The sequence below is a fragment of the Lissotriton vulgaris genome, chromosome 2_2, assembly GCF_964263255.1.
Source record: "Lissotriton vulgaris chromosome 2_2, aLisVul1.2, whole genome shotgun sequence".
Classification (NCBI taxonomy): Eukaryota; Metazoa; Chordata; class Amphibia; order Caudata; family Salamandridae; genus Lissotriton; species Lissotriton vulgaris.
In genome coordinates, this window is record NC_141688.1 from 106,577,373 (window position 1) to 106,597,358 (window position 19,986).

The 19,986-nt window shown below is 42.4% G+C and overlaps 1 protein-coding gene across 2 annotated transcripts in view; it reads right to left on the reverse strand.

Moving 5' to 3' along the window:
* The window catches only part of MYO1E (myosin IE), a 635,008-nt gene that overhangs the window by 112,606 nt on the left and 502,416 nt on the right, over positions 1-19,986 (reverse strand). For both annotated transcript variants that reach the window (XM_086959387.1, XM_086959385.1), the window contains exon 19: positions 12,463-12,607. In XM_086959387.1, the coding sequence (XP_086815513.1) occupies positions 12,463-12,607 (145 nt within the window). The remainder of the gene's footprint in view (positions 1-12,462; positions 12,608-19,986) is intronic.

The following is a 19,986-nucleotide window of genomic DNA, read 5'->3' on the forward strand; positions in this document are numbered from 1 at the left end:
AACCCTCCTCTAACTGGGACTGTAAAAAGTTGAGCTGCTTGAATTATTTCCAACCACAGGGACTAACGATGAGTCTGGATGTGAGCTTTGATTGGTTCCTCAGATCACGGTGATGCACTAGAGTGAGGGGGTCATGAGGGATTGGAGAAGTCTTGCATCGCAGCGCTATACACCGGTTTAGGGTTCAGGTCCAGAAAAGGGTAAAGAGTCGGCATTGCGAGCCTTCTGAAGGAATCTAGCGCCAAATGGAAATAAATCGCAGCACTGTGGGCTTTAAATGAGTCCGAACATGAAGGAGTCCAATGGCAGAAATGTGGATGAGACTCAGGAAAGAGGTGCCTCTAAGCGGTAAAAACCGCAACGCTGCGCATCTGTGCTGGAGATTGAGATCCCAAAGGGGTCAAATCGCAGCGGGGGACAGCAACTTCTCAAATAAGATCTCTAATTTAGGGAGATGCTCGCCTTGTATTGCATAATTTTTGGTCAAGTGCACAAACGAGACACCAGAGGAACTAAACTGAATGTCTCTGGGCATATTTAGGAAATCAGCATTCAGCTGCAGCTGCAGTTTGACCCCCCCCCACACCAAAAGGGTCAACAGAATCACATTTGGGATCAACATCAGGATTCAGGTCCTCGAAGGACCACTATTTCCCTCATGAGCTTCAACTATATTTACATCTCAGCAGTGTGCCCTGCAAGCAACAGCTTCAGGAACCAGCCACCAGAGGGATGAAACTATAGGACTGTGTTTAATCTCCTGACAGCTGCCAGATGTGAAACCCTATAGGTGATATCCTTTTATGTCTGTTTCCTCTCAGAAAAGAACATTGATGCTACACAAATGCATGTTCACTGAACCTACTGCATTTCTATTATGAGGACGTAAAGGGTTAACAGGCTGCCCTGAGCCCTGCACAGCTGATGTCTGGGATTTTGACCAACAGGGGGTCACAATTTCTGAAGCACTGAGCATCAGTTCAAAAATTAGGCGCAGAAAAAGAGTCAGACTGCGACACTGTGCAGTGGTATGAACAAAAAAACACCCCAAAGAGTTGACCAATGAAAGAATGTGTCAAAAGCAAATCTTTGGGCTTGAGTTTCCAAAGATTCAGAGATGCGGGGCAGGAGTCACTGCAGGAGAGCGGGAGGAGCGAAGACGATCCCAGAAATTTCAGCTGCGACCACAAAATTAGCACCATTCGATTGAAACCAAACGGTTCACAAATGGAGGGTGGCCATGCATGACAATAAACCTGCATAAGACTGAGTCTACTACATCAGAGCCACGACAGGAACATTCCATTCTGAAGAACAGACAAAGCTGCCACCCTTCAGGCCTAATGGTGTCTGAGGGACCCATATAATGTAGTAGGTCTCCTGATCACAAGGATGCTAGTTCAAGAAGACTGGCATCATCCAGGCTGCTACTGCTGCCAGCGACAAGATGGCTCCCGATACTCACAATTGACATCCAGAGATATCTGGTCAGGGTACACCCATCCTTCTGAGATAAGGGAGTTGAGTACATTCATTTGAGTATTAGCATTGCGAGTGGGTCTCATGGCCGCCAACAGACATCTCGCCTCTCAGCCGTGGTCTGCGCAGATCCACAGCGGAGAGAGTATTTTAGTCTAGGTCAGTAGGAGCTCTCAGACCCGGTGTGGACCCAGTGCTGGCAGAGACTGCAGCTTCCACTACAGAGTTGGAGGAAGAGGAAGAGGAAGGCGGGGGGAGATGGCCAGGTCCCCAGTTACTGCATTTTAAAGACTGGCACCTGATGGCAGAGGTAGAATGCCAGGTGGTTGTTTTTTCAAGTACTGGGATGGGGTGAGGAAGGGTGTTATTGAGTTTGATGGTGGAGGATGGCACGATGCCCGGCATTTAGAGTAGGGCTAGGCACTGTCAAGCAGTTGGCAGGATGCCAGTCTGTGATAGAACAACAGATATATTACTTTTAATGAAAAGCTGGTGGGAGAGAGAGTCTGAAGGAGAGTCTGAAGGTGGTGAGGCCATGTTGTGCTTGGCTCTTCCCACTCTTTTTCCCCTGTGCAGCGAATTTATGGGATTTGCTGAGCAGGGAAAGAGGATTTTCAGCTGGGAGGGTCCGACACAGCCTAAAATCGAATTGTAGATGTGTATCCTTCGATAACATGGAGTTTTCAACCTAAGAGTTCCAAGTGACATCATAGACAACTCAAGCTTCAGTTTCCTTTCCTATTTAATGTCACTTGGGTCCTCTCAGTACATGAAATAAATGTTATTGATATTGTCCATTGGAAGACCTTAGCAGTTAGACCAGATTTCATATTCAGTAAATCCCTGCTCCAATGCGAGAGCAGGAAAAGACCTGGAACCTCATTTGTACAGATTTGATGTAGGACAGGGCAGCAAGGCACCTTGCTGCGCTGCCCCATGCCAAAGAGAAAGGGCAGGAATACACCATATTTATACAATATGGTGCATTCCTGTCCTTTCGCCCTGCGCTGGTGCTGTTTCTGCACACTGAGTACCAATCTGGAAGCAGGGAGTGCCTCAGGGGTGGAATCGGGGAGATGTTTAAAAGCACCAACTAGCCAGGGCAAGGATAAATCAGAGGTAATATAGCAGTGATGATTTAAACACACTGCAATGGGTAGAAGTCATTGCCTTCCTGACGCTTCTGTTTTTGGCCCTTCTGCCCAAAAAAAGTGTACATAAAGCACTGACTGTGGCAAACTCTAGCATAGTTCTGTTGTGGACTTCTGAGAAATAAAAACAAATCAGGAAAAGCCAATAAACACAACCTTTTCCTGTGATTTAAAAACTGATATTTTTACTACAGAATAATTGTGATGACCAACGCTCAGCCTTCAAAGGAATGGGGGCTAGTGCACTTATAAAAGCTGGCAGTAACTCACCGCTGCCGCTTGCTCAACTCTGGTTTGTAAAATATCAGCGCTTCAATGACTGACCTGCTTTTTTGACCACCATGAGTACATCAGTTTATACATCCTGTTTGAAATCCTGCCATATGCTGAGTAACAAAGCCATGAATCAGCATAAATCCACAGGTCCAGTGGCGTAGCTAGAGCTTGTGGCGCCCGAGGCTACCCCTCAGATTGCCGCCTCTTGGGGCGGAGGGGGGGTGCTGGGGAAAAAGGATGGTGAGCACTTGAAAGATGTCCGAGTCTCCGAGGAGAGACACGTAGTATTGCTGCTAACAGTTAACTCGATCATGCAAGTTACATTTATTTATTTATAACGTTTTATATAGTGCGAACTTGATCCCAAAGGATATCAGAGCGCTTTACAATTTGAGGCAAAGGTAACAAATCAGAACATCAGTCTCACATGGGGAATCTAATGGGCATTGAGATGTTTACTCCTCTCAAAATCGGAATGGTTGTTTGTTAGAAATGGGGGTCTCTAGTTGGCAATGGCTGGCCACTGTCCAAGTGGGGACCCTTCTTCCTAAGTCAGAGTAAGGGGGCTACACCCTTTGATAACCCCTGCTCAACTCTGTGGTAACGTAGCACGAGCAGCTAGGCTTATCTCAGAGGCAGTGTGTAAAGCATTTATGATCATACACAGTAACACAGTGAAGAACACTACAACGGGACATCACACAAGTAGTTATAAAATAATACGTATCAACGCTTCGTCCTCCGAAACATGCTACCAACCCATAGATTTCCATAACTATGTTGACCACTGCACTGCCAATTAACACTACCGCACATCCTCAGTCACCATCATACCATAATCCTCACTCGCATAATACTACTTCACAGCAAAAGACAGACTACCACCAACCATCACCAGTCTGCTACCCACCAGCAACACACTAATGCCCCATTGGACCGCCTTAAAATATCTCTGCATCACTTTACCACTATATCATCTCAATACTCTCCCACACCACCACGCTGGCAACCCCACCTCAGCCCTAGACACTCCCCAATCAACACACAACCACCTCGGCACTACCACGTTAGCACCTTCCAGTACCACAACACTATTCACTACTGGGGAACATCCTTTACGACGCAACTATTACACTGCACTACCATTACAACGCGGGGATTACAACGAAAGTCGTTACAACGACTTTCGCTGGAGGGCGCTGTTGGATAGGGAATAGTTTAGTGTTCTATCTAACACCTTCCCTACTATCCACAGGGACTGGAGTTGGAATAGAAAATTAGACTATTCCACTATCCAGCGCCCCCCAACGCAAGTCGTTGTAACGACCTGCGTTGTAATCCATGCTTTGTAATGGCATGCGGGGTAAAAGCATGCGTTGTACTGATATACAACGTTCACTACCACCCAATGCAAATCACAAGTAAGCCAAGCACTACATTTCTCCAACAATAAAATCCAACCACATTACAGCATGGCACAGTCGCAAAATAAATGCCCTGCTAACCCCGACTGCAGTAAAACTGGTCTAACAATACCACCTTCCTCTATTCCACCACAGCGCTATCACCAATAACATAGCAATACCACTGGAGAGACCCACATTACCATCTGTCACGACCAAACTACGATTCCCCATCACTCCACTGCATAACCCCTTTCTATTACCTTGCCATATCACAAGCAGTAGCACCCCCTCACATTACAACCACTTCTCCTCTGACAACCACACTATCCCTGTTACACTGCCACCTGACTCCCAGCTCAGAGTACCACACACCTACCCCACCACTCCACTAACTTCCAGGAAAGTCCACCACTGAGCCCCAGCATCACACTGCCACCCGGTGAACTAACGGTCCAACACTGCACAGCTGAGGAAGGATGAAAACAGGTCAAATTACAAACCATCCCAGGGTATCAATACTTGCAGCACATGTACATACACAAGTGAGCTTTAAAAGAACAACAAAATACTTTTGGATGACTGGTGCTACCAGGATATTGGAAATGTTTCATGCACCTACTGATCCCAGTGTAAGTTAATATCAAGCATTTAATGGCCTTATGAGAAGAACTTTATTAATTCTGAGTCTTCCTTGACAACTCTCATGCCCTGGTTTATTTTTATAGAAGAACCTTCACCAGAAAAGTATCACATACTTCACAGCGTTCGTATATAGGGGTTGGTGCAAAATTATTTCTGTATCACCCCTCTCTAAAACTAAAGTAACTAACAGGCCATTGGTTCTCTCCCTAACTATCTCTTAACTATCACAAGAGTATTCAAGCTCTTGCGATAGTTAATCCAAATCTACTATAACCATGAGAGTGTGTGATTGTGTGATGCTGCTGTGTGTGTTACAATAAGACAGGACACACAGAAAAGCTGTGCAGCAGGTTACAGGAAGCAGATGTATCTATCACTCAGGCACTTCAAGCCCTTATGTTAGCAAACTCTGACGCTCTCTAACTCATCATAACCAGTGTATTCTGTTTGTGTTTTCCGTGACGATGACACCTAGCATTTGACATTGATTGAAGCTACATTTATATAGCGCTTACTACTCCTGACGAGGTACTAACTTACTCTTTCATTGTGAGCCGTGCCCTGATTTATGCCAAGGTCCCCTCTGGTGACTCACACTGGGAGGTTTGAATGGCAATCCCCAGCCTTATAACGGTTGTTGTTGTGGAGCAGCAGGCACTGGAGGACTCAGCGCGCTCTGAGGTGCTATCCGTGCGCTCTGCTCTCTGCCAGCGCGCCAGACTCACTCTCCACAGCGCGCCCGGGCCCCCACGCCACGCTAAGCGCTTAGACTTCAAATGGTGGTTTTCCTGTTCAACTGTATTGGATTAAACGCTGAGCTCTGTCCCTCTACTGCCAGAAGCCCCACAGTCACAAGTCACCAGACTTGCAGGTTGTCCAAGGGGAAATTGGGAATTCAGTAGTACTATGTCAACTTGAAACTGCCAAAAACAGTCCACGCCTAATTATATCACCCCTGCATAACATGCCAGCTCAGTCGAGGAATAACTCTGTCTTAGCCCACCCACCCAGAATAGTACTTGCTCCCAACAATGCTAATTTTACTTCTCACATAAAATAGCTGAGGGCATCCTCTTACACGCAGGAGTACCACACGGAATTTGTACAGCGTTTTCACAATCACAATGAATTTAGGTTTCTATTAATTTCCACCACTACACGAAAGACAGCACCCTAGGCATTTACACATCACAGGTAACCTCTCAACTTTGAAACATCTCAACATCGTTCTGTTTTGATCCAACAAGATTGATGCCGCTGATCCAACAAGACTGATGCTGCCCTTGAAATTACCAGGAGCCACCAACCCGTACTCAAATATAGATTGTTTGGGTGCCTTAAGACTGAGTGCTCGCTCTTAAATCACATCACTAATTGAGCAAACTCATGCAGAATGGGTAGTAGAATTAGAAGTGCATAGATCCTAACTAACGGCAGAGTGCAAAACGAGTCTGGGTGCTTAAAGAGTGTGTAGTGTAACACTTGTTGGTGAGTGCCGGTCGTGCACAGTGCAATGATTGTGTAATTGGACGGACGGTCACCAGGTTCTTTTTTTCTTTCCTCACCTTGAATTATTTTATAGTTGTTGCGTGCATGCCGCTGCCACTGGCGGTATGCAGGCTGCAGGCAAGATGCAAGAAAAGAGAATGGTAGTGATGCACTCCTCTAACTCCAGGCTCGACACGACGACGAGGGGCAAGCGTAGGGGGCTAGGGCGGGCGGTGAGCGCGTAGCGCGTCACACTGCTACGGTGCGGCGAGGGCTGGCCAAATGTCCTTAGAGGGTCGTCATTGGTTGCGCTAGGGCGCGCCGCGCACGCTACCACTGGATTGACGGCCCTGGAGGACTAGTGTGAGCGAGGCTGGGAGGGGAGGGGAGGGGGGGGGGGGCAGGCGAACAACCGTCATCACAATGTTGGATTTAATTTCGAACCCGACCGACAGCAAGTGTGTGTTTAGTATTTTTTTATAATGCCCATAAGAACTCTGTGCAGTGCTTAGTGCTAACTTTACTGGGTATTGCTGTATTGGTAACAAGTGAAGTATATTGATATGTAAAGAGCACCGCCGCCCGCCCTACAGTAAAAGAGGCCGCCGCGGCCGCAACAGGCCTCGGCCTCCAGTCCAGTCTGACAGTCAGTGCCGGCCCGTGCGGCCGCCTCAGAAAAGGTGCCGCCTCAAAAAAGGTGCCGCCTGGGGAGGACTGCCCCCACCCCACCCTAGCTACGCGGTTGCGTCACTTAAAAGCGCCCCTGAATCCTGCTGGCACCGCCATGCCTCACCCCCTACTGAAAGTGGAGAATGTTGGTTCTGTCAGGTACAGAATTGATTCTTGGTTTGCTGAATAATATATTTTTTTCAGTAAACCAAGAATCAATCCTGTACCCCACAGAACCAATATTCTCCGCATTCTTGGTCTATCTGGCTGTAACTAGGGTCAACATGTACAAAAGGACAGGTTGCATATAGAAGTCACAAAGGTCCACTGAGCAGCTGTGAACTGTCTCTGCGTTTGCCCTGTTCTCTAAGTAATTTTATTTATTTATTTATTTATTTATTTATTTATAGTGTTTTGTATAGCGCGAACAAGACCCGTGGGTATCAGAGCGCTGAACATAAAAAGGTTACAGACTTGACAATTATCACATCAATTATAACAACCAACAGTTATGAGGTAGAAGCGGTGTGGTAAAAGTGCGATTAGATAAAAGGCATTAAGAGGTGCATTGGTCTCAACTTGTGTCATAGTTATATCTTCAAGTTCGTTGCGGTAGGGTTATATAACATAATCAATATCAATTGGCTATCTAGTTATCTATTAGGAGTTGCATAAGTTTAGCTTGTCATAGTAGTCATAAGCATAATAAAGTGAGGTAGAGGTTATATAGTTTGAGCTGTGAGATACAGTTGCATATAGTTTAGCTTGTCATAGTAGTCATAAATATCATAAAGTGAGGTAGAGGTTATATAGTTAGTGCTGTGAGATACCGCATATAAGCTCACAAATATATGAGGTAGCAGTTCAGTGTGTCGCCGAGGCTCGGACGGGAGTCTTTCATTTGTTTGATATTGAACTTCCAATTATTCATGATGAGTACCTCCTCTTTGGCGTATATGTTCATATCAATAGTCTATAGCTTCTCTACGTAGGGTATTTACTCATCAAGTGGCTCTTTAGTTCCCGTTTGAAAGTTTCCGTATTTTGAATCTTCCTAATGTTTGGAGGGAGTGAATTCCAAATTCTGGGTGCAGCTCCGGAGAAGGCCCGATCGTAGGTCCTTTTCTTGCGGAAGAAGGCCGGTCTCAATAGCAGCTCTTTGGCACTTCTGCTTGGTCTGCTGCCTCCCGAAAGTTTAATTTTCTTGGCTAGGTATCTAGGCATGTTGTAGTGAACCGCTTTGTGAGTAATACAGGCCATTCTCATTTGAATTCTGGCCTCGTACGGTAGCCAGTTTAGGGCTTTCAGGTGGGGCGATATATGATCGAATTTCTTCGTTCCTGTGATGAGTCTTGCTGCTGCGTTGAGGCAGGCTTTTAGAGGTGCTATGGATGTCTTGGGTAGGCCAGCTAACGTGGTACAACCATATTCAATCCTCGAGATGACTAGCGATTGGGTGGCCAGTTTCAGATCCGCCTCAGAGATAAAGGGTTTTAGTTTTCGTAAATAGTTCAAATGGAAGCGGGCGCTCTTGGCCATTGAGTTAATGTGGGCTTTCATGTCGAGGTTCTCATCTAACTTGATTCCCAGTGATTTAGCTGAGTTAACTAGGGTCGGAGTGCAGTTTAACGCAGTCACCAATTTCACCCATTCCTTTACTTCAGGTTGACTCCTTGTTGGTGAAATTAGCAGGAATTCCGTTTTGTGGGCATTCGGTTTCAGATGATTAGTTGTTAACCATTGCAACGCTTTCTTTAGTGTGTCGTTCATTCGGTCGATGTCATCACGGGAGGCGATCTTTATATATATTTGCGTGTCGTCTGCATACATGTGATAGGATATCCGTGATTTTCGAAGAATCTCCGTAAGGGGTTCAACATATAAGTTGAAGAGCTCTGGGGATAGAGTTGAGCCTTGTGGGACCCCAATTGTGTTAGGGCATGGGGAGGAGGTTGCTTGGTTGATCAGGAATAGTTGAGTCCTGTTCTGTAAGAATGATTTGAACCATTTCAGTACGTTTCCAGACAAACCCATCCTGTCTTGAAGCCTGGTTATTAGTATTTCGTGATTTACAGTGTCAAAAGCTGATGATAGGTCTAGTAGGATCAATAGGCATGCCTTATTTTGGTCAAGGGCTTGTAAGGCGTCATCAACAATATGCAGGATCGCAGTTTCAGTACTATGACCTGTTCTAAATCCTGATTGGCAGTCGTCTAGTAATGCGAACTTGGCGATGTGTTGACTCAATTGGCCTTGTACGCATTTCTCAATAAGTTTGGCCAGTAACGGTATGTTGGTCACTGGTCGATAGTTATTCGGGTCTGTCGCATCCGCTGTTGGTTTTTTAATGATGGGCACTACCTGCCCCGTTTTTAGGCAGTCAGGGAGGGTCCCTTGTGTAAGTGAGGCATTTATTATCTGGGTCCAGATCGGAACTAGAGTGTGGCTGATTTCTCTTACACACTTTGACGGTAGAGGGTCTTGATAGTGGTTGTTCGGTCTAAGTTCGGCTAACTTTTTGGCAATCTTACCTTGGTCATATAGTTCAAATGTGTCCCAATTTGCTTTATTTTTTGATTGAGGGCCCTCTGTTGTCTCATTAGCCTCATTTTTAGGTGAGGGAGGGGTCACAAGGTTGGCTGCTGCACTTGTGAGCTCAACTTCTAGTAGTTTGGTTTTTTCAGAGAAAAATGAGGCGAATTCCTCGCAGCTTATGGGAGTTTTTGCGTTCTCTTGGGTCGTTTTGGTTAGTTTGTTTGATTGTTGTTTTAGGATCTCGAAGAGTTTTCGTGGTCTGTTTCTGGCATTATCCAGTTCAGCCCTTATAAATTCTTTTTTGGAGTTGATTATCTTTTTGTTATATTGTTTTCTGGTTATTCTGAGGGCTTTCAACTCGGGGGAGGAGGGATGTTGTCTCCATTTCCTTTCGGCCTTTCTTAGTTTTCGCCTGTCCTCGTTCAGTGCCTCATTAAACCAAGGATTTTTTGGCTTCTCTGAGACGTTTTTCAGTTTTTGAGGCATGGTGTCATTGACGATGTTACCGATCGAGGTTATGTAATGGTCAGTCAGCTCATTGACATTCTGCCTGTTCTTAGGTGGCTTCAGGTCTTTCTCACATCTTTCAACCAATTGTAGGATATTGGCTTCCTTTGTCTCACGAATCAGTTTTTTGATCTTGCGAGGTTGCACGGTCTTACCCTTTTTTATAGTAGGTATCGTGAATGTTATGGCGTGATGGTCAGACCAATCGCATGGGTCTATAGCAAGGATTGATGTCTCCTTATTTCTTGAGATAATCCAGTCTAACGTCGCTCCTTGCGAGTGAGTGGGCTGGGTGCATGCTTGAGTAAGGTTTAGTTCATTGAGGAAGTCTTTCATCGTGTTAACCAGCTTGTCCTTGTCGTCGTCCCAGTGTAGGTTAAAGTCACCTAGGAATATATTGTTGGCATCCGGGTTTGAGTTGGCCGTTATGATCTCTATTAGTTCCTCTGTGAACTTTGCGTTATCCCCAGGTGGGTGGTAGAATGCATGCAGGTTGCAGCTTTGCTTATTTAGTGCTCTTATATTAAGACCAAGGTATTCACAGGACTCTATGGGGTCAGATTGGAATTGGCTGACCTCGATCTCCGAGCGGTGAATGCACGCTATACCTCCTCCCACTTGCATCTCTAAATCTCCAGTCGCAGAACTACCTGCCTAATGAATATTAATTAGGTAGGTCACTATTTGCAAGCCCCAGTGATTGGCTACAATCAGAGGTACGGTGACCTGCAAGGAATAGAAAACCACAATTCCTATGTTTGCATTCCCGAATGGGTAATCTTTTTTCTTTTCTTTAAGGTGGTCTGTGTTTGTTAATGGAATCAGTGCAGCCTAAAAGAAAGTTTTCTGTTTGGGAACACATTTGGAGGGATCAGGCAGTGGCCGCTCGAAAACATTCTGCAAAGCAGTAGTTGTCCAACGGGGACAGCTTCCACTTTGCAAATGGGTTACCACCTCCTTTGAGGAGCTAGGAACTTTTCATTGGTTTGCTATCATCACAATTGCGGTCACAATCCATTGGCAGAGCTCAATGTGATTCGCAACTAAGAGGGAAATGGCTTTTTATGCTTGTTAATTGCAATTCAGAATGAATTTGCAAACCCATTGCGCAATTCGAAAAGGGTTTACCAATTCACAAAATGGGTTTAGTAGGTAGCAGGAAGCCATTTTGAAGTCACAAACACTGTGATTTTGCAAACTGTACATTTTGCAAATGCAAAATGACTTTGTACTTCCTACATACATGTAAAGAGCTGAGCCTTTTTAGTCTGTCCATTCATCAACTCCTCCTTGGTCTCCGGCATTAATTTGGTGTTCCTCTAATTCTTTGTCCACTTTATAAGCCAGAGCCCTCAGTTTATTTAACTCCAGCCACTTATACACAATCTGCTTTTGTACGGTAACTTTAAAGCATTGCCTGAAGCCAGCCGCTGACGGTGATGGGGGTATCTGCCAGGCGGTGACGTGGGGAGGGGCAGGGTGGGGGGTAGTAATGTATGGATTAGGGAGTTTATCAGGTAAGTAAACATATAAATAAATAAAACGAATTTCGTTCCGCGCACTGCATCGCATTTGGTGATGCAGTGCACGTAACGAAATTCATTTTATTTATATATATGTTTAATTACCTGTTAAACTCTGTAATCCATACATTACTACCCCCCTCCCTGCCCCTCCCCACGTCACCGCCCGGCAGGTACTCCCACCACTGGCCGCGGCTGTCTGAAGCCCCTCTGTGCCCAGGAACTGTCACTGTGCACTCGGAAGTGGTTCCAAAGCTGCAGACACTCATATCCTGGTGACCTTTGCTGAGTCCTATCCATGTCCCCCATCTCTACGTGGTGCCTGTACCTGTGTGTTGGAAGTCCTTCCCTGGAATTATGCAAGACCTGTGTTTTCACTGATTTACTTAAAGAAGGGGTGTTGGGCTTAAACCTTTTAATCAGTTATCCTTCAAGGCCTCAAGATATCCAGGCTTCAATAAAATCTAAAATCCTATCAAATCCAACAGATTCAGGAGAAGGTGTGATTTACGATTAGAATTTATGATGTGAGTCACTACTAAGTCGTATATAAGCCACATCTGGTGAAACAACAGGCTCTTGTCCAAAATCATCTGTTTTATCTTTTGGTGGTGAACCCAAAAACAAGTATTTCACCCACACAGTTATCAGTACCATTAAACTATGACCTTGGGTGAGTTGCACCATTTTTTGTCAAGTACTGCCAAGTCTGACCCCAGTGTGTGTCTGATGCTGTTAGTTACAGGACTCGATCCAAGACTGCCAAAGTCACTCGCTCATACTCACCGACTCAGGGGCTTTGATGAAGAGCTTGGTCTTTCCCAGCTGAAACTGGTCCTGGTCCATATTAACGGATCGGAGGAGATGCAGGACGCCCTGCTTCTCATCCCCCCTCCACGAAGGCCACGTTTCAGGCGTCAGAATGGCGTATCTGTTCCAGAACACAGTGAACAGTTAGTCTGCGTCAAAACTGCATGTGGTAGTTACATATGTTGTACAATTAATAAATATTGGGATTTTATCTCTTTGAAAAAAGCTCTTTGCCTCAACTAGATGTGCAGATATATTTGGTGCTGTAAAACCCCAGTGTACCCTCTCCAACCATGGCACCCAGAATTAGACACTAAATAGATGACATGCTTGCTAGCCTACACAAGGATGACTTACATATAAATCAAGCATGTAGTACTAGTAGGGGAAAGGGCTGCAGCTCTCATCTTCAGCAGTGGCACACAAGCACACATTGGCTTAAAATCAATGATAAATAATATTATGTGAATAAACTCAGGGCAGGCACATGAGAAGGCCTTCACCTCCGGCAATCGCTCCTTTATCGTGATTTCATCGTGCTGAAACTGAGTTCCTTACATATATTCCTTGGTAAACAGTCAAAATATCGAGTAAAAAATATCGAATGGACATAATATCGAGTTTAAAATATAGAATGGACAAAATATCGAATGGACAGAATATAGACATCAAAAATATCGTTTTTAAGGTAAGTAATGTAATATCGAATGTTAAAAATATAGAAAGTTAAAATATCAAACTATATAATATAGGTTATTAAAATTATCGAATTTTTAATAATATCGAATTTTTTATAGTGTTTTTTATGTTATTATATGTGTGAAAAGTGTGTATTTATGTTATAATTTATTTTAACTAATGAATTTTGGTATTTAAATTTTTGCGTAATTTAATTCCGTAGCGGGTTGTGGGTTTATAGGGGAATAGGGTGGGAAGTAATTTAATTATAATTAATTAAATATGTAAATGTATTTATTGGTATTCATTTTTAACTAATTGTTAATTAATTTATATTTGGTAATTAATTAAATTTTAATTGGCAATTAATTTTAATTAATTGAATAATTGCTAAATATGTTAATTTTACTAATTTATTTTCAGTAGCGGGTTGTGGGTTTATAGGGGAATTGGGTGGAAAGTAATTTATTTATAATTAATTAAATATGTAAAATTATGTATTGGTATTCATTTAGAATTAATTGTTAATTAATTTTTTATGGGTAATTAATTACATTTTAATTGCCAAGTAATTTTATTTAATTGATTAATTGCTAATTATGTTAATGTTACTAATTTATTTTCTGTAGCGGGTTGTGGGTTTATAGGGGAATAGGGTGGGAAGCAATTTATTTATAATTAATTAAATAATTCAATTTATTTAATTGTATTTAATTTGAATTATTTGTTAACTTTTAATTGTTAATTAATTAATTGTTAATTTGTAATTAATTTGTATTAATAGGTAACTAATTGTAATAATTCATTTTAATTTGTAATTTTAATTGATTAATTATTATATTATATTAAATTGGTAATTACTTTTAATTAATTTTTTATAGATATTAACTTATATTTTTTTAAATAATATATGAAGTATTTACTTTCCCTACTGTTGCACTCTCTGGAGTGGGAATAGTAATTTTTACCCCTAAGCTATCCAACGCTTTCCCTACTGTTGCACTCTTTGGAGTGGGAATAGTAATTTTAACCCCTACGCTATCCAACGCTTTCCCTACTGTTGCACTCACTGGAGTGGGAATAGTAATTTTTACACCTACGCTATCCAACGCTTTCCCTACTGTTGCACCCACTGGAGTGGGAATAGTAATTTTTACCTCTACGCTATCCAACGCTTTCCCTACTGTTGCACTCACTGGAGTGGGAATAGTAATTTTTACCCCTACGCTATCCAACACTTTCCCTACTGTTGCACCCACTGGAGTGGGAATAGTCATTTTTACCCCTACGCTATCCAACGCTTTCCCTACGGTTGCACTCTTTGGAGTGGGAATAGTAATTTTTACCCCTATGCTATCCAACGCTTTCCCTACTGTTAAACTCTTTGGAGACGGAATAGTAATTTTTACCGCTACGCTATCCAACCCTTTCCCTACTGTTGCACTCATTGGAGTGGGAATAGTAATTTTAACACTCTTGCTATGCTACGATAATAATATTGTATATTTTTTAATAATATTATGTTACTATATATATATGTTTTAACAAATAAAATTGTTTTATTTTTTTATAACAAATTAATTATTTAATAATTTTAAAGTATATTTTAGTTATTTATTCTTAATATTTTTTTAATTTTACATTAATTTTAATAAATTCGATATTTTTACAAAGTACATATTTTTAAACGATATTTTTGATTCGATATTTTTGTACTTAACTGTTTGTAAATAGGACTTCGATATTTTTGTAGTCGATATTTTGGAGTCGATCTTTTAAATCCTTATATTTTTGTAGTTGATATTATGTCAGTGATCCAAATTCCTTTCCCCATCATAAGACCACGCCCCACAACCAATAGTAGAAGCATCAAGGGCAAAACAAACTCAAACTGAACATGGCTGATCCATTACAATAGTTTTTTTCTTCCTCAAGCCTGACAGTTACTAAAGTACTTGCTGAGACTCTACTCCAGCATGATAGCAAGTGCAACAATCCAGTCGGCAGGTCACTTACAAGGTGGTGCAATATTTGTTTTTTTATTGCAAGGATATGCCACAAAAATAAAAAGAAGTAATAGAGAAAAAAACATGCTGCAATCCAAACATGTCAGCCATCTGCTTGCAATCATTAAAAAAATAAAATTACCAAGTCAAGAACATGCATGCTTCCCATTAGATAGATGTACTTGGAACATCTTTTAATGCACATCACAGGATACTATGACTGTTATTGCCATAAAACTAAGGTACTGATGGCTTTGAATTATTGTTACTTGAAGATATTGATTACTCAAACACATAATGACTATCACAATCAACAAGATAAAGAATGGAAAGAAAAAGCCAAAGTAAAGTATTGGCTCATCTCCCAGGTACTGAGGCGCACTTCTTTTTCGCCAATTGCCGAAGTGGGCTGACCCCATAATCCCATGCTGTAAGCTGTGGTGGATGGAAGCACAATGTGACAGCTACAGAGATCAATGGATGAAGAGGGCTGGCTCAATGCCTGGTTATGTATGTATACAGGTTAAGTCGTTTTTTTAATTCATGAATATTATAATTCCAGGTGGATGCAAACATCTAAAGCTGTCTCTAGGTCAGACTCAAAAAGGTGTAATAAAGTTGAGCTACAATGAAAAGGAAGAACGTGGTATCAAAAGTAAAACCCCAAAACTTTAGTTACATCCACACAACTGGAAAATCAAGGATGCAAAATGTGCAAATCAAGTATGCTCCAGACAGTCGTGTATGGCACACTGTCAACTATACACAAAAGAGATCCACTGGCTAAAAAAACTTATTAAAATGGACAAATCACCCCGCCAGAACAGTCCTCTACTGAATTATTCGCCATCTACCAAGACATTTTCACGCTGAACAGCGAGCGCGTATCCTCGATTGTGACCGCACAAGACTCATATGCTCAGTGATCATTTTTTTCCCTCCATGAAAATTCGGGATATTTGTACCAACATAATGGCTGACACTTATGCGTCCTTGGAGCCTACGCCATTCCCAGCCATTCAGCGAGGGCTAAACCTTTCACGATTTCCATAGTCCAGGAAGGCATGTTACAAAAACAGTCTCTAACAACGACAAGATGTATATGTGTATAAGTCTGATATTTATATTTATTAGGCCTAGCAAAAGGAAGCAATGTACTATGAATATATCTTTCCATTCCGCAAAAAAAAATCCCGCATACCATCACTCCGCATTTTTAAGTCCGCAAAAACCATTACTCCTCAAGCCATAATTCCGCAAATTTTCACAACGCATATGACTTCACTCCGCATGCAATTATAACGCAAATGCATGTGTGGTGGTCATATACTTTGAAAAAGTACTTTATCTTTAAAGATATATATATAAATATTTATATATATATATATATATATATATATATATATATATATATATATATATATATATAATATATATTATATACACACACACATATATATATATTTTTAAATAAAATGAAGAATTATGTCTTTAAAATTACATTATATTTAGAACTATATTAATAATACACACACACACACACATATATATATATATATATATATATATATATATATATATATATATAAACCCTAAAAACTAATTCCACCCTAGTCCCTTTAAATACCCCAGCACCCTTAAACACTAACCCATCCTGACCCTAAAAATACCCCTGTACCCCAAAACCCAAACCAACCCCTGAACCCTAAAAATACCCCCTGTACCCCAAAACCCAAACATACCCCTGAACCCTAAAAATACCCCTGTACCCCAAAACCCAAAACAACCCCTTAACCCCAAAAATACCCCTGTACCCCAAAACCCAAAACAATCCCTGAACCCTAAAAATACCCCTGTACCCCAAAACCCAAACCTACGCCTGAACCCTAAAAATACCCCTGTACCCCAAAACCCAAAACAACCCCTGAACCCTAAAAATACACCTGTACCCCAAAACCCAAAACAACCCCTGAACCCTAAAAATACCCCTGTACCCCAAAACCCAAAACGACCCCTGATCCCCCAAAAAAACCCTGTACCCCAAAACCCAAAACAATCCCTGAACCCTAAAAATACCCCTGTACCCCAAAACCCAAACCTACCCCTGAACCCTAAAAATACCCCTGTACCCCAAAACCCAAAACAACCCCGGAACTCCAAAAATACCCCTGTACCCCAAAACCCAAACCTACCCCTGAACCCTAAAAATACCCCTGTACCCCAAAACCCAAAACAACCCCTGAACCCTAAAAATACCCCTGTACCCCAAAACCCAAAACAACCTCTGAACCCTAAAAATACCCCTGTACCCCAAAACCCAAAACAACCCCTGAACTCTAAAAATACCCCTGTACCCCAAAACCCAAAACAACCCCTGAACCCTAAAAATACCCCTGTACCCCAAAACCCAAAACAACCGTTGAACCCTAAAAATACCCCTGTACCCCAAAACCCAAAACAACCTCTGAACCCTAAAAATACCCATGTACACCAAAAACAACCCCTGAACCCTAAAAATACCCCTGTACCCCAAAACCCAAAACAACCCCTGAACCCTAAAAATGCCCCTGTACCCCTTAACCCTTAAATACCCCTGCACCCCATAACCCAAACCCACCCTTAAAATACCCCTGAACCCAAAAAAAAACCATATACTTACCTTACAACTTACCTTAAAACATATACTTTTACCAATCATGCTTTTACAATGATTTTCGTCATAAAAGCATGCGAGATAAAAGCATATAATATATAAAGGCATGCGGTATGAAAAAATGCGGAGTAAACGTACCTGCGTACTAATGGTATGAGGAGTGAAAGTATGCGGAGTAAAAAATGCGGAGTGATGGTATTTTACCATGTACTATTCAGTGTTGAAGACAGAAACAATCAGATTTTGTGCTGAGTTTCGAGGGGATAAACGATTTACTCAACTAGAATAACACATCATACTGCTATTTAAAGAGGTGTGTCTTCAGCGCTTTCTAGGTTGAAGAAGAGGAGGGTGGTTGCGGTGGATGCAAGGATGTTGTTTTTTCTATCTTCTTCTTCAGTCTGATAGTGTGCTGGCTTGTGGTCCTGATGGTCGATGGAGATGTTGAGCTTGTCAGCCAGATAGGCACTGGTGTCAGTTGAAATGGCTTTGTAGATGACACAGATGGGCTTGAAGGTGGTGTGGGTTGTCAAAGAGAACCAGTGAAGGTCACTTATCTCATGGGCGATGTGCTCATATTTCTTCAGGTCATTGACGAGGTATGCTGCAGTGCACGGCCTACCTCGGAAAAGGCCAGTGTGGAGTCTGGAAGGATGTGCAGCGGGACGTCATCACTGTACAGATGTGGGATTAGGAGAGCTTGACAGCTGCTTCACTTCCTTTGGAAGAGAGTGCTGTCACCATATGGTCTTGGCCTTCTAGGCAATATGATTTGTGAGTGGGATTGAGGTGCCAATGGCGAATCCAATTGACTTGGCACTGGTTGAAAGTTGGTCTATTAATCTGCCTAGGTTCATGTAATCTGGCCAAGGTTGGACATGTTGTTGCTGTTTGATAATAAGATACCTTTGATTATGGTGTGGGTAAGTTAGAGGCAGATGCTGTTCATCCAGGCCTGGGTGAGGTGCAGACACTGTTAAGGGATTGGATGTCTAAAGTGGAGGAAACTTTCAAATACTTTTGTATGTTGTTAGCAAATTCATGTATTTTCACACTTGTGAGGGTGAGCAGAGATCAAATGGGTTCCATGTAGAGGTTGTAGCTAGATCTTTGGGGGACTCTGCAGGTAATGGGGAGCTTCTCAGATTGGACGGACCCTGTGGAGCCAATGTGAATAAAGCAGTGTTAGTTGGATAGGTGGGAGGATAATGAAACCTTTTCAAGACTTCAGTGCGTGTGATGGTGGGATGGGTGACATTGCCATGATAGGTCCAGCGGGAAACATCGTTTACAACGCAGTGTTTACACCGCACGACCTTTACCACGCAGCCATTACAACGCAAGTCATTACAACGATTTGTGCTGGATGGCGCTCTTGATTAAGGAATAGTGTACTTTCTACTCCAACACCTTCCCTACTGTTACTTGGGCTGGAGTTGGAATAGAAAATCATATTAATCCGCAATCCAGCGTCCTCCAACGCAAGTCGTTGTAACGACTTGCGTTGTAAAAACCGCGATGTAAAGTACCGTGATTAAAATGATCGCGTTGTACTGTCATACATCCGGGTCCAGCACTGTCAAAAGGTAGAGGTTATCTTTATCTGAGATCAGAAGGGCACCAACCACAATTTGTAAGACAGCTGTTTATGTGCTCCAGGGTGATCTGAACTGGTAATACTATTATGTCAAGCAAACCTAAACAAGAGAAGATCAGTGCACTTTCTGTGGACATTGCCTCATGACTGAGAGGGCACAGTTCATCAATACTTGAAAATGCAATAGTCTTCTCACTAGTAAACAAACCAATGCTCTTACCCATTAAACTACTCCACTTTGTCCATGGATACATGACCCTTTCTGGCCAATAGAATGGACTGGATATCTAGAGAAGATGTGGGCTGTAACGTTTAGAATTATATCCCATGGCAATGTGTTCTTTTTAAAATCAGCTATACCACTGATCCTTTTAAATCTATATATGTATTCCCTTGCTCGATTGGCCAACGACCATTGCCAACGGTTTCATATGTATGCAAAGGACCCCCTGCCTCAGGCCACTCTGAACAGTCAGTCGCTTTGAGGAAGAAGTCACAGTGTCAGACAGTATTTGTGGCGGATAAGACCTGGTGAAAGTGAGTGGCTCTGCCACAGCAGGGAAAAT